At 39.3% G+C, this 25752-nt stretch overlaps 1 protein-coding gene and 1 long non-coding RNA gene across 8 annotated transcripts in view; one reads left to right on the forward strand and one right to left on the reverse strand.

Annotated features, from left to right (window-relative positions):
- Positions 1-25206, forward strand: part of LOC110742688 — a 147180-nt gene extending 121974 nt beyond the window's left edge. Inside the window, exon 4 of the long non-coding RNA XR_002520682.2 lies at positions 24732-25206. This is a non-coding gene — a long non-coding RNA (uncharacterized LOC110742688). The remainder of the gene's footprint in view (positions 1-24731) is intronic.
- Positions 1-25752, reverse strand: part of GRIK1 (glutamate ionotropic receptor kainate type subunit 1) — a 404603-nt gene that overhangs the window by 138565 nt on the left and 240286 nt on the right. For all 7 annotated transcript variants that reach the window (XM_009202388.4, XM_009202391.4, XM_009202387.4 and 4 more), the window contains exons 2-3: positions 17811-17978; positions 13653-13910 (exon numbers count right to left, since the gene is read on the reverse strand). In XM_009202388.4, coding sequence (XP_009200652.2) covers positions 13653-13910; positions 17811-17978 — 426 coding nt within the window. The remainder of the gene's footprint in view (positions 1-13652; positions 13911-17810; positions 17979-25752) is intronic.

Here is a 25752-nt window from a genome sequence, read left to right on the forward strand (position 1 = left end):
TAAAAATCATTTGCTAAACAAATAATTATTTCAGAGGGAGGACATTGATTTAGGCACAACACCTAGCTTTGCTAATCCTTCCAGTGTGTGGATGCCAGCCCTGATGGAGTGACCCAGCCCTGCCGGGACCCCAGTTGCAGTGAATGGTAAAGGTGCGTATAATGCTGATAAGGTGAATTTTCTTCTGGCTCACTGAGATGGAGAGAATTTAAAAATAAAACGTAGGTAAGAGAGAGCCAGACAAACCCAATAGAGGGACATTCAACAATAAAACTGACCTGGACTCTTTAAAAATGTCAGTGTCATATATGGCAAAAGAAGGCTGAATTGTCTGAATCAGAGGAGACGAAAGGGATTGACAACTGAATGCCATTTGTGATCCTGGGACAATTAGCAAATATATACTATTATTTTGCCAATAACAATATTAGCAAATATATATTTCTATGTATTTAGATAACATTATTATGTTATTGTTAAGTCTCCTGTACTTGATAATCGTAGTGTGGTTGTAACGAGAAAGGTCCTTCCTAGGAAATTCATGCTAATGTATTTATAGGGAAAAAGGTCAAGATGTCTGCAGCTTACTTTCAAATGGTTCAACAGTGCTACTACTTAGTATTATTTTTATTGTTGTAGGTGTTTCTATATTAAGAGAATGATAGAGCATTACAGCAAATGAGGCCAAATGATAATAAATGATGAATCTAGGTGAAGGGTGTACAGGAGTTTATTGTACATGTCCTGCAACTTTTCTCTAAGTTCAGATCTTTCTAAATAAAAAGACAAAACGTACAGATACAAAATAATATCATAAAAGTCTCTTCCACTTGTATCCCCAAGAATGAAATTGGAAATGCAACTTTGGTTGAATAAACGCTTTACAGAAAGAAGGCTGTTTTTTTTTCACATGAATTTGAGCTGAGCTCTGCATATAGATACAACTTTCAAAAATATCCAAATGGCCAATTCTAAACACTTGCTTTGGCCGCCTGTCTACTCGGTGCACTCAGATGTGACACAGAAAAAATGCTGATTTGCATGCACATTGGGTAACTCAGGCAACAGGTGGAGCATATGGAGGAGGAAAAAAAACCTCTGCTATTTCCAGTGAGCATTGAAAATTTCCTATGCCTTCCTTTTAAGTAATAACAAACTTTGCTATTTAGATTGCCCCTTTTTATGAAGTCTGCTCCATGCCTTATAAGTAGCGAAATAAACCCTAGAATATACTTCTGAGGTGAATAGGTGTCAGTGCTATTTCACAGTGAGGAAAGTGAGGCATGGTGAGGTTAATTGTTTGGATTGGCCCTGAAAATGGGTCACAAATAGCAGGAATTGGAAGAGACCTTCAGGTCAAACTCCTCTTGACGCATGAGTCCCCTCTACACAGCCACTGCTGAACACCTCTCAGTGTGAGAAATTCTCTACCTTACACCGCAGTCCCATCCATTTCTCAATAGCTTTAGCTATCTTTAATGAGTCTCAGTTCAAAAGAAAAGTACCTAGGTTTTCTTGAGTCTTAATCCAATGTCTTGTTTGTTAAACCATCAGTGAGTTTGATGCCGTAAACATGAATGTAATAAACCATTGGGACCCAAAGATCAGGTTGCACATTTTAAATGTTAATTTCTTCTCTATTGAACTTGGAAATATGCAAAATGGCATTTCATAAACTTGTGGGTATATTAATATACCCAAATCTAATAGGATTCTTAAGGGGATCTGTGCATCATCCAGAGCAGAGGAAAAATCAAAACTGAAAAATGAAAATGGGTATGTGAGCGAATTACCTGTGGAAATAAAACACTTTTAAAGTGCAGATCTTCATACATAGGGTTTTTCAGAAGTGCAACAGAGAAGGCAAGTGGGAGTCTTCCCAAAAGAAAAATTGTGTACCTTGGTTACAAAGGACCTTATAAGAAGAATCTAGTCTAAATATTCAAGAAAGTATATTGCACTCCACCAGTATATGTTGGTGCTGAATTCTTGTTAAGTTTCAACAGTAGCTAAAATTAATATGCTTGGCCTGCAATACCTAAAGATTGGTTTCCTGGGCAGAGTTCTGAATATTTAAGTAGGGTTCTGGTCAAAGAACTGAGGTGGGAGATATAAAGGGTAGAAAAAAGTGAGTCCAGAGAAAAAAAGAAACTATAATTTATTGTTTTTTGCTGTTGAGTTTTAAGAATGTTCCATCCTTGGGCTATTTCAAGTGGAATGATGGGACAGCACGTAGCAGAAGAGTTTTGGCTATCACAAGTGGTCATAACGACACAGTGGGGAGAGTGGTGATGACAGAAAGTGAAAAGAGTCATTTATTTGGCACTGACTGTGTATAGCATATCTTGCATTTTAGCTTGACTACTCATGCCAAAGTTGATTTTCTTTGAGTCCAAACTTTAGGCTTCTGTGAAGATTCTTGGTTCTGGAAGAGTATATTTATCTCTGTTTTCTATGGGAAAATGGAAGGAACTATGATACACAGAGTTTTTAAAAACTAAGTCAGTACTTAAATACAGCCATAAGAGCAGATACTTCACTCACTCACAGGCTGGTTGAGCACATTAACTGAGTTAATAATCTATTTAGGACAGTGCACATAATCAGCAGTCAAGAATTTAGTTATTGTTATTTTTGTGATTTTCATTTCGTGTATGTTTTCTCCCAGGGTTGATTGGTTTTTTCAATCTCTGCCACTATTAGGGATGCTAATCTCATTTCACATTAATCCTTACAGTAAAGCTTGGAGACTATATTTGACGTGATGACTAACAACTCTTCACTGCAGGCTGCATTTTAGAAATCTCATGGCTGTGATGTGTTGAGAAAAATGACTTAAGTAAACAAAGATAAACTTATCAAGGTTGATGTGCTATAAATTCAGGGCTAGAGGCATCTGGTGCTCATTTCCTTGATGTATCCATCCAGTCCTATCTATAGGCTGAGGACACTCAAATTTGTGTCTCCAGCCCAGACCTGTTTTCTGGACTCTAGACTCGTGTATTAACTGTCTGTTCTTACCTTCATTCAGATGTCTGATAGATACCTGAAACTCAAACTTAACAGGTTAATGACTCAATTTCTGATATCATTCTTATTTCCTCAAACCAGTTCCACCTATAACCTCTATTTCAGGTAATGACAACTCCATCCTTCGGCTCAGGACAAAAAGATCAATCTTTTATTTCTCTCTTCCTTCTTTCTTAATCTCTACTCCCTCAGGATGTTATTATTATTTTGAGTTCATTTTTGATTCTTTAATCTACAGGTATGAATTAAACCATAACCTGCCTCAGCAACACCATGGCGTCAATATTTTCTCAGACTGGAACATGGTCTTCCTGTTTTTATCCTCCATTTTAAAATAAACTTAACATACGGCATTTGTCTTGTGTCTAAGGAATACAAAGTGTTTTTCTTGACATTTGATTTAATTGAAACACTGGGCCAAACTTTGATATTTCAGAGGAGTTTGCCGTAGGAAGGAATACGCTTGCTATCTTCCCTGTTAAACAGGTTAATCTCTTGAGGCAACCTGAGATGTCCCAAGTTTCTTAGGTCATTGAGTTCCTTAAATCAAAATAAGTGTCATACAGACCCAAAGGTTGTACTGGATACTCAAAAAGACATCTTAAAATGGTAGTGAAAAGATAAAATGCGTGCAGTTGAGAATATGCACGATAATTTTTGTGCAGTTTTCTCAAAGACCCTACAATGTTTGAGCAATCATTCAAACACAGCCCAATGTCACCACATAAATGAAGAAAAAGAAAAGAGGACATGGTCATATGTAATAAAAACTTTCAAGTGGGGAACACATTCAAATATCCTCTCAGATATTATGCCGGCTGTACATTAAAAATGTTTCCAGAACCTGAGTGTATCTTACTCCTCTACTGTATTGCCTCCATCTCTTCCCTGAGTTTCCATAGGAGCCATCTGGCAGGTTGCTATGTTTCTACCTTTGCCTCTGTAGAGTGTACAGTGATTCTTTTACTCCTACTACTATTCAGGATCAGGCCATCCTTATCTGAGGTTTTGCCTTCCATGATTTTAGCGACCCACAGTCAATGGTGGTCTAAAAATATTAAACTGAAAATTCCAGAAATGAACAATTCATAAGTTTTCAATTGCATGCCCTTCTGAATAGCATGATGAAGTCTTGTACCATCCTACTCTGTCCACACGGGACGTGAATCATTCATCACTGTTGTTGTTAGTCTCTTACTGTGCCTAACTTATAAATTCAACTTTATTATAGTATCATTCATACAAGTACTATATATACAAACATAGAACAAGTGCTTAGGTATGTATGCTTAGAAATAAACATAGCAGGCTGGGCGAGGTGGCTAACACCTGTAATCCTAGCACTTTGGGAGGCCAAGGCAGGTGGATCAAGAGGTCAGAAGTTCAAGACCAGCTTGGCCAACATGGTGAAACCCCGTCTCTACTAAAAATACAAAAATTAGCTGGGCGTGGTAGCGAGTGCCTGTAATCCCAGCTACTGGGGAGGCTGAGGCAGAAGAATTGCTTGAACCCAGGTGGTGGAGGTTGCAGTGAGCTGAGATCGCGCCACTGCACTCCAGCCTGGATGACAGTGCAAGACTCTGTCTCAAAAATAAAATAAAATAAAAAAATAACCGTAGCATATATAGGGTTCAGTACTATCCATGGTTTCAGGCATCCAATGGAGGTCTTGGAATGTATCCCCTTAGGATGAGTAGAGACTACTGTAGAATGTTACTCTGATCTTATCCACCCTCTGCTTAAAATTCTTCCATGGCTTCCCATTCCGGGCAGAGCACAAGCTCCTCCAGTGGTTTATAGAGCCCTCCATGACCTACAAGGCCCTCCTCTCCGACCATCTCTTCTAGCTCCCTTCCCCTCTTACTCTGATCCATCCACCCTGGCCTCCTTGCTGTTGCTCTGATGTGTCAGGCACACTCTTACCTGAGACATTAGCTGTTCTCTCTGCCTAGAACCGCCTTCTTTCTCACAGTACGTGGTTCACTTCCTAAGCTCCTTGCAGCCTTTGCTCAAGCCTCATCTGTGCAATGTGACATGACCTTTAATTCTGCAAACCGCATTTCTGGCTTCCAGATTCCCTTCAATCTGCTCTACTTTTTCTTTCTTGCACAGCACTCACCACCGTTCAACAATTATAATCATTTTATATAGAAAGAGAAAATGGTTTATTATTCCCATAGAACCTAAGTTCCTTGAAGTCAGTGGGTTCTGTCTGTTTTATTCACTAATGTATTCCACGTGCTGGTACCAATATTTATTGGTGTGTCCAATAAATATTTGTGGAATGACAGACTGACAGCATTAGTGAAGGTGAAGAAACGTATGATTTACCAGGGTGGCATCATGATGGGACAGTGCAGTGTCAATTTCGGTTTTAGAAAAACAATTTATCCAAAGTTGGGAACAACTTTAAGTGTCTTCCAGGGTAACCTCTTGGGTACTGCAGGAATCCTTATCAGGACCTGCCTGTGACAGGGTGTCCCAAGCCTGGACTTGAACTCTTCCAGATCAGGGTGTTAAATATTTTGGAGAGAAATGCATTTCATCCCCTGAGAGATCTGGTGATTAAAAGTTAATTCTTTCAGTGATGCTAAAGTTGCTTCCCTCAATCCTTCATCCACTTTGTCCATGAAAGCCCAGAGGACTAGCTAAAGCTTCTATTTCATGACCCTTTAGATATCAGTCTTCAGTAGCCATTAACTTCTATGTCCTTGTGTTTTTCCTTTGCAGCCCAAACATTTTAGTTATTTTAGACTTACTCATATACTCTGTACATGAGTATTCTCAATGTTCACATATTTATAAGGAAGTAAGGGATGGCATCGTTGTGAATTTTGGGAGGTGGGCCTATCCACAGGTAAATTTTAGAACAGGAAAGTTCCTATTTGAAGCACCCTGTTTCTTCTTTTGCTTACATAATTTTTGTCTAAATATTTAGCTTAATGGTGTCTATAACAAGAATTCAAGATATTATTCTTCTCCCTACTCAATAAATAATGCTGGAATAACTTGCTAGCCATATGTAGAAGAATAAAACAGGAACCCTATCTTTCACCATATACAAAAATTAACTTAAGAAGAATTAAAGATTTAAATGTAAGACCTCAAACTATAAAAATTCTAGGCTGGGTGTGGTGGTTCACGCCTGTAATTCCAGCACTTTGGGAGGCTGAGGCAGGCAGATCATGAGGTCAGGAGATCAAGACCATCCTGGCTAAGATGGTGAAACCCTGTCTCTACTAAAAATACAAAAAAATTAAATTAGCCAGGCATGGTGGCAGGTGCCTATAATTCCAGCTACTTGTGAGGCTGAGGCAGGAGAATGGTGTGAACCTGGGAGGCGGAGCTTGCAGTGAGCAGAGATCACACCACTGCACTCCAGCCTGGGAGACAGAGCAAAACTCTGTCTCAAAAAAAAAAAAAAAAAAAAAATTCTTAAAGAAAACCTAAGGAATATCATTCTGTACATTGTTTTTGGCAAATACATCATGACTAAGTTCTCAAGAGAAATTGCAACAAAAACAAACACTGACAAGGGAGACCCAATTAAACTAAAGAGCTTCTGCACAGCAAGAGAAATTATCAACAGAGTAAACAGACAACCCACAGAGTGGGAGAAAATGTGTGCAAACTATGCATCCAACAAAAGTCTCATATTCAGAATCTATAAAGAACTTAAATCAACAAACAAAAAAATAACCCCATTAAAAAGTGGGCAAAAGACGTGAACAGACACTTTTCAAAAGAAGACACACAAGTGGCTAAAGAACATATGAAAAAGTGCTCATCATCACAGATCATCAGAGAAATGCAAATAAAAACCACAAGCAGTCACAACAGCTATTATTAAAAAGTCAAAAGACAACAGATGTTGGTGAGGCTGTGGTGAAAAGGGAACACTTATATACTGTTGGTGGGAATTTAAATTTGTTCAGCCACTGTGGGAAGCATTTTGGAGATTTCTCAAAGAACCTAAAACAGAACTGCCATTTGGCCCAGGAATCCCATTACTGGGTATATATCCAAAAGAAAATCATTCTTCCAAAAAACCCACAAACTCAGATGTTCATTACAGCACTATTCACAATAGCAAAGTCATGGAATCAACCTAGATGCCCATCAGTGGTGGATTAGATAAAGAAAATGTGGTACATATACACCACGGAATACTATGCAGCCATAAAAAAGAATAAGCTCATGTACTTTGCAGCAACATGGATGCAGCTGGAGGCCGTTATCCTAAGTGAATTAACACAGGAACAGAAAACCAAATACCCATGATCTTACTTATAAGTGAAAGCTAAACATTAGGTACACATGGACACAAAGATAGGAACAATAGACACTAGGGACTATTAGAGGAGGCAGGCAAGGGCTGAAAAAGTACCTATTGGTAACTACCTGTGCTCACTCTCTGCATGGGTGACAGGATCATTTGTACTCCAAACCTCAACATCATGCAATATACCCATGGCACAAACCTTCATATGTACCCTTTAATCTAAAACAAAAGTTGATATTATTAAATATTGTCCTTTTAGCTATTTACATATGCAAATCCTCCATGGCATGAAAGACTTAATGATAGGGTTCAGCACAGTGCTACCAGGAAAGAGTTATTTTGGCAGGGCCTTTGCACTGGCTGTTCCCTCTGCCTGACGTCTGAAATGCTCTCCCCCAGGTATCTACATGATTTGTTTCTTATCCTCTTTAAATTTTTACTCAAATGGTATTTTCTAGAGCACTTCCCTGGTATTCTTACATAAAATTGTAAATCCCATCTCTACTGTCAGTCTCCCAAATACCATTTGCTGCTTTATTTTTCTTCATAACATTTTCTACTATCTATCATACTAAATATTTACTATATATTTTGTTCAACAGAGAAACAGACTGTGGATTCCATGAAGTCAGATATTTTTTTGTGTGATTTGTCCCCAGTATTGAGGATAATGCCTGGCAGTAAATGTCTATGAAACAAGGGAATCTATCATCTCTATCTATTTATCTCCTATCTATCTATCTATCTATCTATCTATCTATCTATCTATCTACCATTTATCATTTATCTATTTAGCTATCTGTCAACTATATTCACTCTATCAACTCTCTATCTAATTGATCATCTACCTATCAGCTATCTAATCTATCATCTGCTTATTTATATATATCTATCTAATCTATCATTTACCTATCAGCTATTAGGTTGGTGCAAAAGTCATTGCAGTTTTTGCCACTACTTTTAATAGCAAAAACGAAATTACTGGGTTTTTTTTGAGATGGAGTCTTGCTCTGTCACCCAGGCTGGAGTGCAGTGGTACGATCTCAGCTCACTGCAAGCTCCGCCTCCTGGGTTCACGCCATTCTCCTGCCTCAGCCTCCCAAGTAGCTGGGACTACAGGTGCCCACCACCACGCCTGGCTATTTTTTTTTCATATTTTTAGTAGAGACGGGGTTTCACCGTGTTAGCCATGATGGTCTCGATCTCCTGATCTGGTGATCTGCCCGCCTCGGCCTCCTAAAGTGCTGGGATTACAGGCGTGAGCCACAGCGCCCGGCTGCAAAAATGCAATTACTTTTGCACCAACCTAATATCTACCTATCATGATCTATTTTCTATCATCTATCCTCTACCAATCATTCATCATTTATCTACCTATCATCTGTCTATTAATATCTGTCTATCATCTACCTATCATGATCTATTATCTATTATGTATGAATCTATTTATCTATCTGCCTACCTGTTTATCTCCTTGTCTGTCTGCCTGCCTGCCTATCTAATAGCTAAAAGAATATACACTAAGACATTATCTGTGATAGTTTTTCTGGATATTTTTGTTTATGTCCTTACACTTTTCTTCATTTTAACATTTTCTAAAGAAAGCAATCTTCTTTTTAAACTATATAAAAATAAAACTTTCAAACAATATATTGCAGAAGCCATTTAGATCTCAGGAAAGGGCAGCCATAGTACAGAGTATGCAGGTATGTGCTGTCTTGACTATTTTCCCCAGTATTTCAGAAAATATCACCTGAACCAAATGAATATAAACTCTGGGCCAGTTTAGTTAGGGACAAGTTAAAGTAGAGAAGAGAGACAGGCAAAACTATGAAGTAGGTTTTTCTTAATCATTCACAAAATAAAAGCTGAGCAGAATAGCTGGTGTTTTGTTTTTGTTGTTGTTGTTGTTTGCCTTTTTTTTTTTTTTTAAAATGTTTTGCCACTGAAATTTGAATTAGCACTTGCTTCTTTGGATTCAGCTCTCTATGCTGACTGTGTAGGTAATCACCTAACCAAGCATAAGAAAACACTTTGAAATCCCACTCTCTGTAGCATGCAATATTCAATGCTTTTGTTGTCTTTTAAGAGAGCCAAACTTAAAATGTGCTATAATTAGTTTAAAGTAAGAAACAGCATTTTAAGTCATTACTAGCCATTAACACTGTTGGGGCTCAGAACATGACACCCCAAAATATGGCACCTTGGCATGCTGACTACTTTGAACTGAAAAAGACTGGAAAGGTCTCAGAAACGAGGTCTTTCTGACTTTCTCCTAACCCCCAGCATCATACCCCTTTTAATCCCCTGAAGTGAGTCATAGAAAGTAGAATTTCCCTTCCCCAAGTGAAGCGTAGAAACTAGAACTCCTCTCCCCCAAAGCAAGACATAAAATCTAGAAAGATTCTCTTTTCCCTTGAAGACTCTCGTTTCACAGGGTTCCTGCCCCATACTCAGGAGGAAGGAATACTGCACAGAGAGGCTAAGAAGAATCCGAACACACAGGCCTTGTTGGGCTTTTCCCCTCATTCTATTACCACTAGATTCTACCCTTTTGTCCAATCACATTTCCACATGTTGTTCATTCGTCATTGAATCTAAGCATAGACATAGACAGTTTTCCCTAGGTCTTTGGTCTTCATTTCTGAAGCCTCCTGAGTCAGGTAAAACTTTGATTAAACAAATTTGCTATGATTTTCTCTTGTTAACCTGTCTTTTGTTACAGGAATGTCAGTTGTGATGGGTGAGGAAAAGCATCTGTTCCCCCAATACCTCTTTGAAAATTTGTTTATCCAATGAACCAGAATATCACCTGGCAAATCCCACAGAGATAACGAGACACAGCACTGACACGTATTGATGAGGAAGCCAGGAGGGCCAGTGAGGAGGAAAGAAGAGCATGAAAACCCAGACACCAAAGTGAAGGAGTTGTGGATGTGAGCTGAACCCACTTCACATGTGTACAAAATTACAACCTTAGTTTTTAGTCTTATCTTTTAAGGCTATAGAAGGGATGAATTAGAGCCAAAAGGCCAAACCTAGCCCAGTATATATTTTTACGACCTTTATGGTTTATTGGAACACACTGGGTCTATTCATTTACATATTGTCCGTGTGCTTGCTTGCTACTTTGTCACAGTGGAGTAGTTTTGACCAAGACCCCCGTGGCCGTAAAGCCTCAGCACTTGGCTCTTCACAGAAAAAGTTTGCTGATCCCGGCTCTCCAGGAATGGCTGTGGGTGCATTTCCCTGAAATTGGCTTTGAGAAGGGAGAAACTGCTGAATATGCCGCACACCGCAGTTGAGGCTCAGCTTCTCAGCTCTTTTTGCTGTGTGTCAAGTGATAACCAGGTTTCCACCAGGGTCTAATGAATCATGAGAGGAGGTCGAATGGGCAGCAATTTCTCATTGCCTGGGGTCGCCTCTGGGTGTGGGAATCAGTGACAAGCGGGTGACTAACGGGAAGGACATCCAGAAAAGAGAGAGAAGAGAGATGAGGCGAGACGAAACTTTACTCCTCCTAAGAGTTCTCCAGAGTCTTTCGACATTTTAACTTCTAGAGGACAGAATTCTGCTTGCTAGTATTTAGCGAATTGAATTTTGTCCTTAGAGACGTGCACACTGCTCCCATTTACTTCAATGGGAGTAATGGGCCATTTGGTCCCTCGACATCTGTGTTGGCTTCAGGCTATTTAACAAACTCCTAAACAAATCCCAGTAAAGTGCTCTTTAATGGGTACTTAATTCTGGTGTAGGGGCGGGTGCTAAGCACACCTAAGTCCTTTCTTTTCTTTCAGGTTTACTAAGTTTCCTCCTTTTGATGGTGTGATAATCACTGCAGGCAAGAACCCTGAGTCAAGCAGTATAAAACCCACTCAGAGTCACAAGGCTTCTGCTTTTATTGATCTCAGTTGAACTGTTCATTCTCTGGGTTCCAATTTAATGGCTCAATTGATTATTCATCTACATTTTTAATGTCTTTGTGGGCAAAAATCATTTTAATATGAATCATCTCTCAAGGGGCAACATATCAAATCATTTTGGATTGTCGATTTCAACAAGTATTTATTGTGTCACTGAGCACGGCTGAACTTGACAAAGATGAAAAGGACATTTCAGTTTCTTGTGGAAGATGATGGAAATGATAGCTTGGTGTTTGCTTTGCAAAATGGATGTCACGTATGTGTGGCTCACCTGATGTCAGAGAGTGGTTAGAATATCAAGTTTTCTGTCATTTACTTACTAATTATATTTTGTGTAAATATATTTTGAAATCTACAATGCCCACATCTTTAGTTGAACTCTTTCTTAAATTAAATCCAGGAGTTTCAATATTATTCATTGATATGTTTTCATTTTAGATGGTCCAACTTTGCTGTAGAAATGGTGAGAGATGATTATACTACAGAGATCACAACATAATGAGATGTAGCTTGATTTTATGAGCTCACGAAATTTCCTGTTTAGCAAAAGTAGGCAACATGCAAGATCTAACCACACTTGTGTTTACAACGTGATATTCTTTTTCAAAACCCTCTAAAATATCCGTGTGGATTTGATTAGACAATGATTTCTTCCTTCACAGCAAGCAGGTAAAGTTCTAAAACTATGGCTGCTTGTAGCTTATTCTTCTTGATAGGACTGTTTCGAATACAATATTTATAAAATATATACCCAGTCACTTAGAATCTTCACTTCTTTCTAAATGAGATGAGGCACAGTATTTTCAAGAATTTCACACCATCTTTCATGTTAATTGAATGTTGTTAATTGAATTTTTTTGTTTTTAAATCTGGTTAGTAATTTGTTAGTTTTACAGTTACATAAAAACTATAAGCATAAAGATGTTATATACAGTGAAAAAAAAAAAAAAAAAAAGAAAATACGTAAGTGCATATTTCCAACCACACTCATCACTTTTATCTGACAGTATAAAATGGAACCAGAGTTTAACACCAAAGAGGGGGCACGTATTCATCCTTTGAGGAATAGTAAGTGCTAGTGCTTGGTGAAAGGGGCAGTGAAAAGTGAAATCATATTGCAAAGTTTGACAGTGTTTCACTTTACTAATTTTCACTTGTAATTTTCGTAGCATTATTACCAAATGTGTAGATCAAAGAAAGCAACTCATTTCAACTCTTGGAGGAAAAAAAAAACAGACAATCAATGGTATTATTCTATCCATGTGGAATTACTAAACTCTTTCCTCTATGTCAGGCTTACGACAGGTAGCAGGTTATAAACATAAAAATAAGATAAAATTCGGATGCTTAGAAATTTCCAGTCTTATAGACATGTAAACAGATATTTGAAATATAACTTGGGATTCAGTGCTTTTGCTTCCAAAGTGCTAGTGAACCCTCCGGTAGTCTCAGGGAGCTTTAAGGAAGAGGGAAATGTGCGTGCGGTCGTGGAGAATGAGGGAGTTCATCACCGTGAAGCTCGTGCAAAGGATCATACAAAGTGAGGGGCCAGCCTCAGAAAACAGGAATCAGGAGAACGTGGGGATATTGAAGAAAAGATAAAACTTTCCATCATAACTCATGTGAGAGTATAGGCAATGAGGGAAGCTAGTGCCTGGGTTAATGAAAATGAAAATGGCTGGATGATGAAGAGTTTCGAATTAGAAGGAATTCAACTTTATTATGTGGACAATGGAGGGTCACTGCCCGACTTTAAATAAAAAGGGGCCTGAACAATAAGCAGAAAGCAAAGGGGAGGTGCCAGTAAAGTAAAATTCAAATGGGGGTGGGTCAGAGAAAGTGGCTGATGAGGACTGGACTCCAAGCAGCCATATTTCCATCCTGCACCCTAAACAGGCACGTGGAGAATGCAAGCTTTAGTCAGCCCTCATCATTGGGGATTCATAGTCCCTTTCCCATGAAATAATCCACTCTATTGCTACAACCTCTAAATGAATTCCTCTTTGTTAACTTACTTAGAAACTTTTCTAAACGTTTACATAGCTACTTATCAAGTTGGAATCACATTTCATGGTCATTTTCAATTGTGGTCATAGTCTTATTAGAGCTGGGAAAATGAAAATACGTATTTAATATTGTGATTGGATTATAACACATCCCGATAAGGTGATACTTCTTTTTTAAAAAACGTTCCTCTGTATTTGATGATAAAAGGGTCATTAGAAAGGATCAACAAACAAAAATAAATGTGAATTATATACATATGCATTGTTAAATTACTTTAGAATATTCAGTTAGCTTTATATAAAAGAGCATTTTTGTGTGCTCCACCTGATGAGTTTAATGACTAGTTGATACTTTCGTTCTCTTTGTTCAGAGCAGACACAGTCAGGTGAGGTCTTGGGTGAGTCCCATACCTGTGCTGTCTTCATACACCACGGTCACTGTTTTCCAGTTGTAATAGAGGACCAGATCCAGAATCGCCCTGCTGATAGCTGCATAATCTGGGTAAAGGTTGATGTAAAACAAATCTTTGTTGTCCACCGAGGGGTGTTTCCAGCGGGTCTGTATGTGTGGAACTTCGAGAGCATTGCAAATAGACTGCACAGCACTGACAGAGGAGCTATGGGAAGGGCCAAAGAGAGCAGCCACGCCAAGAGCCAGCTGGTCACATGCTGATGCCCAAGGATGAGGAGAGGATGGGGAGGGAAGGCAGGGAAAGGGGGAGAGAAAAAGAGAGTTCTATGAGTTTAATTTTTTCATTCATGATTCCTCTTTTTAATGCAACTATTGAAAAATCTTTTACAATCCCTATATTGAGGAAGTATACTTGGTCCAACTTCCAACTTTCTTGAGCTACTAATATGATGATAGATGTAAACTTAGAACTGATTAGCAATATACCACAAGACCAACTCCCTGCTGGTCTCACTTTATTACCTTTAATCAGATGGAGTCTAAATCCCTTGCTTCGTATGGTGTTACCTGAAAGCACTTCTAGTTATCAACAAGCCCTTTGCCAAATGAATGTTGTATGAATTAAGTTCTGTCATGCAGCAGGGCAGCATTGAAAATATTAATGTGGTTACAAAATTCAGAAGACAGAACCTCTGGTTACCCCGAAGTGCTTTAGCTCCTATCTTTCCAAAACTCAGAAAGAAGTTCCAGATTAATGAAATACTGCTAAAGAATGTTCATAAGCAGTGCTGATGTCTAACTAATTTTCAAATAATGAAATAGCATAGCCTAAAGGGATCTTAGAAGACATTTTGTCCAACCCACTCATTTCATAGACAATGGACACAGTCATGGCCACTGGACAGGAGCTTCAGCTCAACGTCAGGCCTCTTTCTACCCCAGTATCGGCGGACAGGTAGCCTAAATAAATCAAGTCAATATCTATTGAAAAATTTACTTATAACATAAATGTATTTTTCTCATTGTAAGAATATAAGCACTCACTGAGAGAATTTAGAATGTTTAAAATGTAAGGATAAAAAGGCCCTGTGATTAATCCTATCGTTTTGGAAAAATATCTATTAATATTTGGGAAAATTAGAATCATTATATAAATACAGCTTGATGCATTGCTTTCTTTGTTCAACACCATAGCATGTCTTTTCTTTCAAGTCATTACAAATTCTCCTAAAGTATATTTTTAGTGTCTGTAGAATAGACCATTGAATAGGTGTGTCATCATTTATTTAAGCATTCCTACAATATAAAACATTTGGCTCATGCCTATAATCTCAGCACTTTGGGAGGCTGAGGCAGGCAGATCACTTGAGGTCAGGAATTCGAGACTTGCCTGGCCATCATGGTGAAACCCCATCTCTACTAAAAATACAAAAATTAGCCGGGTCTGGTGGTGTGCACCTGTAGTCCCAAGTACTTGGGTGGCTGAGGCACAATAGTTGCTTGAACCCGAGAGGCGGAAGTTGTAGTGGACTGAGAGAGCACCACTGAACTCCAGCTGGGGTGACAGAGTGAGACTCTGTTTCAAAAAGCAAACAAACAAACATACCCCAAAACATTTAAGCTGCTCCTAAGTTTTGGCTATTCTAAATAATATTATAACACTTACCTTAGCTCTTACATTTTTCTCTGCATCTTATGCTACTTTCTAAGAGTAGATTTCCAGAAGTTAAGTCACCAGTTATAATTAAGGGGTATAGATAGTTTGAAGTCATGTGAAACATATTAACCAAATGCCCTTCCAGAAAGGCTGGGGCAGTTTGCCCTCTACAACCATGTAAAATAGTGCCTATTAATCTTGTGTTGGTAGGAATTAAATAAAAGCTTAAACACACTTTCAAATTTATATTTTAATTCTACAAATTTAGAACTGTCATCAGATAATTAAATATCAAATTAGCTAAATTAATACATCAATTGTATTTAATAATATCATTCTGCAAATAAAAATAGAAAAAATTATATGGCTCTGTAGCTACCTGACATAATTCAGACAGAATCACTGATACAGCTTTGACAGCTATATCGCAGGGATCTATGGAACAGCATATGTTTACAAGGAAAACATTCTGGTACTCTGCTCTTTGGTGGTGAATTACTGCATGAACTATGAAGATGTACAGTTTTATGCGTGATGTGCTGGAAGTGTAAATTGTCATTGTCTTCAGAAGCTTATTTTCTGGTTATGTTTTCATTATTTAGCCAGATAAAATGAGAGTATGGGAGTGTGTGAACTGTTGTTCTATCCAGCATAAGCAATGGATTGAGATTCCTGTTAATATTTAGCTCTGGGATACTAATATTACTTGACAGAAAATCAATCCTTTTGAGTTCTGTTTGCCAGCAAATTACCAGTTTTAAGAAGCTCTGGGGGTGTTTAATTGACAAGTGTGCCAGGTATTTCAGATCACAGGAAAGCTTTCAATTTTTATGTGGCTTTGAGCTTCATTGCTAAATGTGGTTGGCTTTCTACAGTATTTGCTCAACAATGTGTATGAGTGTTTGTGTCTGTTTGCATAGGTGTGTGTGTGAGAGAGAGAGAGATGAAAGAAAGAAAAGTGATAGATCTGTCTCTACATTATAGAGATAATTTATGTGAAGATAGCTTGGAAACTTTAAAATTCTGTATAAATATACAGTTTCATTATTTGTCCATAGACAATTTTGACCTATAGGGTATCTCAAAGTCTACCCATCTTGAAAAAGAAAATATTTTTATACTTAAGTCATGCCATAGATATAAAAAGATTATGTTGTTAATTTTTGTTTTGTTTTGTTTTTGAGACAGAGTCTCGCTGTGTCACCCAGACTGGAGTGCAGTGGTGCAATCTCAGCTCACTGCAAGCTCCACCTCCCGCGTTCATGCTATTCTCCTGCCTCAGCTTCCCGAGTAGCTAGGACCACAGGCAGCTGCCACCACGCCCGGCTATTTTTTTTTTTTGTATATTTAGTAGAGACGGGGTTTCGCCATGTTAGCCAGGATGGTCTCGATCTCCTGACCTCGTTAACCACCCGCCTCGGCCTCCCAAAGTGCTGGGATTACAGGCATGAGCCACCACGTCCTGCTATGTTGTTAATTTTTTATCTGTGCTCCTAAGAAAATAAGTTTTATATTTTGTTTGCAAAGAACACTGGGATTCTTGCAGAAGGCTTTGTCAGGTGGACACAACCTGTGATCTAACTAGATTAATTCTATATGGAAACAACCAGCATTTAGTTACCTGGAAATCAGCATAAACATGGTGTTCATTGTATTTCATGTATTTGTGTGTATTTAGCAAGCAAGGATTCCCCTCTGAGGCAAAGAACCCCTCCTAATCTGGGGTGATGAGTAGCCTTTGTTTTCACATAAGCACATTTATTTAGTGACTCGATAGTGTCCCTGTCAGAAGCCGACCCTCAACTACATAGAATGTGGTCTTACTTCAAAGACTTGTCCTAGAATTGTCCAGAAGATGTCTAAACAAACCCCACTATTCCGAATGAATCTTTCTGTGAGAGAAACCTTGCAGCTGACATAGGAATTAGATTATTTTTTAGGCTAGGCACTGGGCTTCAGTTCAGAAGAAAAAGCGGATCAGATACAGACATTGCTCTCACAGGGTTAATCTTCATATGTCTATGATTTTGTGGAAAAGAGTAAAAAAAAGTTGAGAGGATGCTAGGTAAACTCAGTAGTTTACAACCTGTTAAAATTCAGGGTGTCAGTTATGTGTGTCCTGGGCATTTCCACATGCTCAGTGGATGTGACCTTCCGCAATGTTTTATTTGACTGCACCGCACGATTTCATGGTGGTATCTCAGCTTCAGGAAAGAAAAACAGATCAAGCTTGACATTTTCCATTCACAGCTGAACTAGTTAATCATAGAGTGGAGGGCACTGAAGGGTAAGCTCATCAGAAAGGCCCAGAAAACAGTGCTCGGCAACGTCCATTAGGTTAGTTCACATTGCATTGATCAGTGACATCAAAGACCCAGATTTCCCGCAACCCATTTGCACAAAGATGTCTGTTTTAAAAGAGGGCAGGTAGCAAAAAGAAGGTGACTTAGAGAGCAGACACATCACCCAAAGAAGCTTTTAAAAGTGGGAAAATAGTTACCTCTCCGTGAGGCTTCGAAACTATCAAAAAGGTTAATTCTCTGGATGTCATAGGTTAATGTGGTGTTAGGCATCAGGGTTCGGTTTCTGTTAATGCTGGTGACTGCAAACTTGAAAGCTAATTCTTCAACATTAACAGGCTCATTTTCCACTGTTTCAAAAATTCCTCCTGCAGAAGCAAAAAGAGATGCATGAGAAGCATTAGTCACATGGTTCACATGTAATTTTTTTTTTTTTTTTTTTTTTTTGAGACGGAGTCTTGCTCTGTCACCCAGGCTGGAGTGCAATGGTGTGATCTTGGCTCACTGCAACCTCCGCCTCTGGGTTCAAGCGATTCTCCTGTCTCAGCCTCCCGAGTAGCTAGGATTGCATGTGTGCACTACCATGCCCGGCTAATTATTGTATTATTAGTAGAGACGGGATTTTACCATGTTGGCAAGGCTGGTCTCGAACTCCTGACCTCAGGTGATCCACCCTCCTCGACCTCCCAAAGTTCTGGGACTACAAGCATGAGCCACCACGCCCGGCCAGTAAAAAGAATGCAAATATATGAATAAAAGACCCCAAGTGATAAACAGAGGAATAGTCAGAGCAGATCCCAAATCCAGGGCTAAAAGTGAAGTTTATCAGCGTGTGCCACATGCAGATAAATAGGACTAACTGCATATGTATGCTTAAGATTTTAAATCCAGTGTTGGACTGTATACCGTCTCTCAGATGGCAAATGTATTCCAAATATTTAGTGGCATAAAAGTGTAACCGATAATATGGCAGAAAGCGATTTTCTGTGATGTGGACAAGAATTGCACCGTACTTGACCTAAACATAATTTGAGTTGTAACCTTGTAGGATCATTCTTCTTTAGAATGAAGATCTTTCTGTTAAGAAGCCTACATTCCAGACTCTAAGGGGATCATGCAGAGTTGATGGGATCAAAATGACACATACATACTGTTAGTTTTTTCAGGATAAAAATGTTCTTTTTTGTGCTTCATGGCTCAGAATTCCGAGATCATATTCCAGTACTTTCCAAAGTGCATGAGAATATTCAAAAAACTGTATTTTTTCTTTCTTTTCTTTTTTCTTTTTTTTCTTTTCTTTTTAGAAACTGTTTAGTCCAAAGCAAACCTGCATCTGGTAACTACAGAAATATGTCCCTTCACTGAGCAAGTGCACATGTGCCAGGTAGGCTCTGGTGTCTTAAACATGAGGACCTCACTGTAAGCAACAGTAACAAATATTAGTGCTTAAAGCCTCCTCAGAGAATGTAGCTCTGATTTTGCTTGAGACATTGACGTTTGATAGAGACCATGTAAGTGCTGTTGACTGTACAGTTCTTAAATGCTCTTTGAGAGATGTCCTAGAATTATTAATAGACACAGGATCTACAGTGGAAGCTTTCTTAACCCATCTCCATTTAAGTTACTCCTTGATTGACCAACACTCCTCATTTCTTTTGAAAACACATGTTAACTGATGCTCATGAAATGCTGAGTACTTCTAACTGGCAGGCTGATACATATATTATTTATTTATTTACTTTTGAGACAGAGTCTCACTCTGTCACCCAGACTGGAGTGCAGTGACATGATCTCAGCTCACTGCGACCTCCACCTCCCTGGTTCAAGTGATTCTTTTGTATCAGCCTCCAGAGTAGCTGGGACTACAGGCACGTGCCACCACGCCCAGCCCAGCTAATTTTTGTATTTTTAGTAGAGATGGGGTTTCACCATATTGGCCCAGTTGGTCTCAAACTCCTGACCTCGTAATCTGCCCGCCTTAGCCTCCTAAAGTGCTGGGATTATAGGCGTGAGCCACTGTGCCCGGCCTATCTTTCATTTTTTTATTTTTTGAGATGGTGTCTTGCTCTGTTGCCCAGGCTGGAGGGCAGTGGTGCAGTCTTGGCTCACTGCAACCTCTGCCTCTCGGGTTGAAGCGATTCTCCTGCCTCAGCCACCTGAGTAGGTGGGATTACAGGTGCGCGCCACCATGCCTGGCTAATTTTTGTATTTTTAGTAGAGACGGGATTTCACCATGTTGGCCAGGCTGCTCTCGAACTCCTGACCTCATGATTCACCCTCCCCGGCCTCCTGAAGTGATAGGATTATAGGCGTGAGCCACTGTGCCTAGCCCAGGCTGCTATTTTTTATCTATTCTCATTATTGAGTGATCCCTTACCAAAAGTCAATTGTAGGTTTTTCCCAACTTGTCTACTCTAGATTGATTTACAAGTGCTCTAAGTTCTCTCCCCATTCAAAGGGGGAAGAAAAAGAATATAAAAAAATCTGAAACGAAAATCACAATCACCCATCATGTGCATCATTTATGTGCATTCTTTGTTAGAAAGTGAACTCCAACGGACAGATTCTAATCCAAAGAAATTACCCCGATCCTACTTTGAAAGAAAAGCAATAAACAAATACACAACTGTAATGTTCCTGCTGAACTGACTTTATTAAATAACTAACTACAGTGCTGGGTTGTGAAAGCTAAGATGGTTTATAGTGAATTATTTTGGTTCCTTTCGGAAATATTTCTGGCTTTTGTAGGCGGATAATATGAGGCATTCAGGTATAGATAATTTCCCTGTCTTCTGAGAAATCATAGTTGAAAACTATATGATGATACAACTACTATGGACCCACAAAAACTAAAAATTAAAAAAAGGAAAATTACATGACAGAGTTATTTGGTAATGTTAAGCTTTCGCTAAGGAGCCATTTAAATGAACGTAAGGAAAAATGTTGCTGTTCAAGTGAATTTGTGTTTTACTTTTGTCAGACAGTGGTAGGGAGAGACTCTGGAGTTGATTTTCAGTTCCTCTCAGAACTGTTGGTGGATGCTGAACAGTGAGGTGACAAGATGACAGAAAAGACACTTGGTCACCAGAAGGTGGATGTAAGGCCGTCTCACTGCCACCATCTAGGTGACCCATACAGAGGGCTGCCTGGTGATAGGGCTTCCACGGTGATGATTAGCAATTACTTATTTACTTGTCTATCTCCTCAATCCCACAGGGAGAGCCCACATGGAGAGAGACTGTGTCTTACTCAGAATCAGCATCCTTGGGGAGACCAAGGCATCTTTAGGATGTTCAGGCTGCAACTATTTAGGGGAAAAGTCAACCACTGGCATGGATGTGCGCACCATTAATCTGTATAGGGTGGGCTGCTTGGAGGAAACAAATACCTGAATAGGAAGCAGAAATTCTGAACTTTGAAACCTGATCTACCTACTTCCTCTTTGAGGAGGATTTTTAAGTATCAGAAATAAAATTATTTCGAAATCGCTCTTTTACATATGTTTAATTACACTTCATAACAGTCAACACAGGAGGATTTTTTCCATTTTTATAAATGAAAAAGTGAACGGGAAGATTACGCATTATATCCTGCTTATTCAAAGTCACAGTATTGTCTGGGACTGACTCTGGTATCTGAATCTCCAAAAAATGTAAATGTTTTCATTTCATCAAGTTACTTCTGTTGTTCTTTGTCTCATACATGTGGGCCAATAATGTTGTCTTGCTTCCCTTGGAGAATTGCTCTATAAAGCAAATGAGAAAATGTAATCAAAGTGCCCTGAAAACTCAAAAATTCCCTAGAAATATGTTTTTATATTATTGTACCTGGATAATGGAAATAAAAAGAGGAGTTGGGCACCAACTGGTGAACTGACTACTCGCCTCAAAACTATTCTTTCGCTGTATAGCTGTCTGTCACATAAAGCCAAATGAACCTGGGTTTAAGGGAATTACAAGTGTTTTCATTATGTGCTTGGGTAGTGTGCAGGTAAACTGTTTTGTCACTTTCAGAGAAATTTTTTTTTCATTTTTTCACCAGGTGTCATTAGCTTAAGACCCCATCACACTCTCTTTCTCCAAGAGAGGGTTGCTGATAAATGCCAGAGATCTACTGTGGTACGAGGTATATAGAAAGCTGGTGAAGTACCAAAAAAGTGAGATCTGACAGAAACAGGAGAAAGGCATTAACAGGAGTCAGACCATTACCTCATATGTGGGCAGACTGTTTAAGGATTAGCCACTTCCTCCCTCCTTCTCCTCCCCATAGCTTCAGGTACAACAAAACGGGATGTAGAGTCTTTAATAAGAAGAATAAAGGGGCACACACATTGGAGCCCTTGCATAATTTCTTCCTTCCATCTTTCCTTCTCTCCTTCTTGTTCTCTCTCTACCTTTCTCTTTTTCCTCTCCTTCCTCTTTTCTCTCTCTCTCTCTCCCTTCCTTCCTTCCTTCCTTCCTTCCTTCCTTCCTTCCTTCCTTCCTTTCTTTCTTTTTCTCTTTCTCTCTCTCTGCCTCCCTCCCTTCCTCCCTTCCTCCCTTTTTACTTCTTTTATCTAATAATTGTGAGTGTGAGCTGTGAATGAGACGTCTGAAGGCTTTAGGGGTCTTCATGTTGTGAACCTCTGGCCTCATTCATTTGGAGGCCCATTGATTTGAGACAAGAAATCCCTACCTTGTTCATCCCTCTGTTCCTCTTCCTTTCCCTCTCTCTCATTTGAGCTGAGCTGACTTCTACTCCTAACAATGCAGCGGACCATGGAAGGGTTAGGAAATTGAAATAAAAATCTAGCTTAGGCTCAAGGAAGAGAGGCAAAGCTGCCGCCTCCCCTTATATTTTTGAAATTTCCCAAGTCAGGGCAGTGGGTGAAGGGAGAAAGCAGGACTCTGAGAGCTCAGGATGAAGAAAAAGCTTTTTCATTCTGCTATAATTCTTGAGAAAAGTAGAGCATGGCAGATGGAACACAGGAGGGTGAGAAACCTCAAAATTGGCAGGCCTGAGTTATCCATGTTCTCTTCCATTGCTCATGTGTACCTGAAGCATGAGAAGTATTGTTAAACTATGTTTTGTCCTTTGTTAAACTATTTTTTGTCTTTTCTATGTTGTAGATCAGTTTGAGTGGGTACAGATCACGTGCCAGTCTTTATAGACTGGGAATTGTTGGGCAGTAATCCTCTGTCTGATCATCGTTAGGAAGTTTGATCAAGGGTCAGAGGGCATGCTTAATATCCACCTCACCAGCCTCTTCCCCACCTCACCCACCATTGTCCAAGCAAAGGGTCAGAAAGTGAAAGAAGTTGGGCTATTTTTTTTTTGAGTAATGAGTCTGTTTTCTTATGTGAATATTTGTGCCATTTAAAATGATAAGGGTAAAATCATACTGCTTGTAAACACCAGAATAGATAAGAATTCTGAAAAATTAATGCTTTCTTATTAATACATGTTCATATTTAGGATTTACTTATAAGGACCTTGTCCTGATTGTTCCCACCGTACTTTTCTGGGAAGGATAGATGTTGGTACAAATAATGCTGATGCTAAAATGCTCTGTCCTTCATACTGTATGTTCCCTCACCTGAGACAAGGTGCCACATACGGTCACTAAACAAAGGGTATGAGACAATAAGGCCTGTGCCTACATTCTGGAGTAGCTTTGAAACTCAGATGCGACTTGCTGTTTTTGTAAGTCACTGTTATGGACTGAACTGCATCCTCCCTCAAATTTATATGTTGCAGACCTCACCCCTGGTTCCTCAAAATGTGACTGTATTTGGAGATAGTATCTTTAAAACAGTGACTAGGTTACAATGAGGCGGCTAGGGTAGGCCTTAATCCAGTCTGACTGGCCCTTATAAGAAGAGAAAATCTGGACACACAGAGATATACCAGGGACTTGTGCACACAGAGGAAAGGCCATGTGAGAGCCGAGTCAGAAGGAGGCCACCTGCAAGCCATGGAGTGAGGCCTCTGGAGAAACCAAACCTGCTGACACCTTGATCTTGGACTTCCAGCCTCTAGAACTGAGAGAAATTAAGTGTCTGTTGTTTAAGCCACCAAGTCTATGGTCTTTTTCACTTGGTTGGTTTTTTGTTTTTGTTTTTATAGCAAACCTAGCACAGACTAGTATAGTTATCAGCATTTTTTTTTTTTTTTTTTTTTTTTTTTTTTTTTGAGATGGAGTCTCGCACTGTCACCCAGTCTGGAGTACAATGGCGCCATCTCGGCTCACTGCAACCTCTGGCTCCTGGGTTCAAGCAATTCTCCTGCCTCAGCCTCCCTAGTAGCTGGGATTACAGGCATGCACCACCACGCCTGGCTAATTTTTGTATTTTTAGTAGAGAGAGGGTTTCAGCATGTTGGTCAGGCTGGTCTTGAACTCCTGACCTCAGGTGATCTGCCTGCCTTGGCCTCCCAAGTGGTTGGGATTATAGGCATGAGCTACCGTGCCTGGCCAGCATCTTCTTTTTTTTTCCCCCCCCCCCTCCAAGGGCTTTGAAATTGAAAATAATTTTAAAGGAAATCACATATATTCAAGTAATATTCTCTTCTAATAAGATTCCGACTTTACAGCACAGTAATTTAAGATAAGCCAAGAGGAATTCACTTGAAATCTTGGTTTAGACAGCAGAGTTCCGTCAACACAGGAGCGTTTCTGTCTGTTTTGGGTAGACTCTTGAACCAGTGAGGTGCAGTGAGGACGCAGGCAGTTGTGTTTTGTGACTACATAAACACAGATGGAAGCCACAGTTGGCAGCATCCTGTATACCCAGCTGGTGGTCTTTAAGTGGGGATGATGGGTGCAATGAAGGGTTGTCATAAAGGCTTTTGGGTTTGCCACATAATTCCATCTAGACTTACAGGAGAATTGTTCTCAATCACAACTGCTGGTTCAACAATACAATCATTGTAGGCAAAAGGTAACACTTAGAGAAGGCTAAGATCAATGATGTGCTATTTGTGAGGACACCCAAGGTAAACCCACAGCAATGACTTCCAAACTTTCCCTTAATCCCACACCATATGGAGAGAATCATAATGTCAAAGGGGTGGAGTTCAGCAATCTTAATATGAAAAAAAGCACGCCTGGCTCTAGGTCTCACTGATTGACTTTTTTTTTTTAGGTTCCAAGGATACTTCCTAACCTGCTTTTCAATGACTGTTTCCATGGAACAGGGAGATATCCGAATCAACTCAGTGTAACATGGTGTAAACTGAAGCCATCATTACGGGTAAGAACCTTAAAGGGAGGGAATTCCACTGCTGCCTACTGATTCCATGTGTCTCTAGATGAGGCCTGTGCTGAGAGGTGAGTGAAAATATTAAATTTACCCTCTTCTTTCCAAAAGGAATTTCAGACAATGTTTCATTGTGGCAGAGAATCAATCTCATTTAATGATAAAAAAAAGAAAACCACACAGGAAAATAATGGTTTTCCATTTTGTTCCTCTCAAGGACTCAACTTACCTTGTAATGGTAAATATATTCCAATGATAACCATTTTGGAAATGTGATAGAATTACAATTCACCTATATTTAGTTGTTGTTGTTTTACTTCAGTTCATGGTTATATATATATATATATGATATATATATCATATATATGTGTATATATATGTATATATGTGTGTGTGTATATATATATATGTATATCATGTCCATGATTCTAATGAATAACTCACTCATCCAATGATTTGTTCATTTATTTCTTCATTTATTTGTAAAATGTCTAGCCAGATACTGTGTGAGGCACTGGGATGTGCCAGTGAGCAAGAGATACACATCTTACTTTTGTAGCTTTTATTTTAGAAGGGGAATTGGTCACGAACAGGAAGACGGGCATTGACATGTCAGAGTGAGAGGCGAGGAAATTCCTTGCTAGGAGGGCAACTTTTGAGCAAAAGCCTGAAGGTAATGAGAAAACCACTCTAAAGATATTGGGAGAAGAGCGTTGCAGCCAGGGAAAATATAATGTCTAAGGTGGGAGCAGCCTAATGCTATTTTTGAGGAAGAGTGAGACTGAAGTTGGGTGAGCTGGGCTTGGACTGGTAGAAGATGAGCTCAGAGAAGTGACGGGTGGATTGGAGCAGATCACAGAGGGCCTTAAGGGCCACCACAGGGCTGTGGGTTTTATTCTGGGTGAGA

This window comes from Papio anubis, chromosome 4 (assembly GCF_008728515.1).
Source record: "Papio anubis isolate 15944 chromosome 4, Panubis1.0, whole genome shotgun sequence".
Lineage (NCBI taxonomy): Eukaryota > Metazoa > Chordata > Mammalia > Primates > Cercopithecidae > Papio > Papio anubis.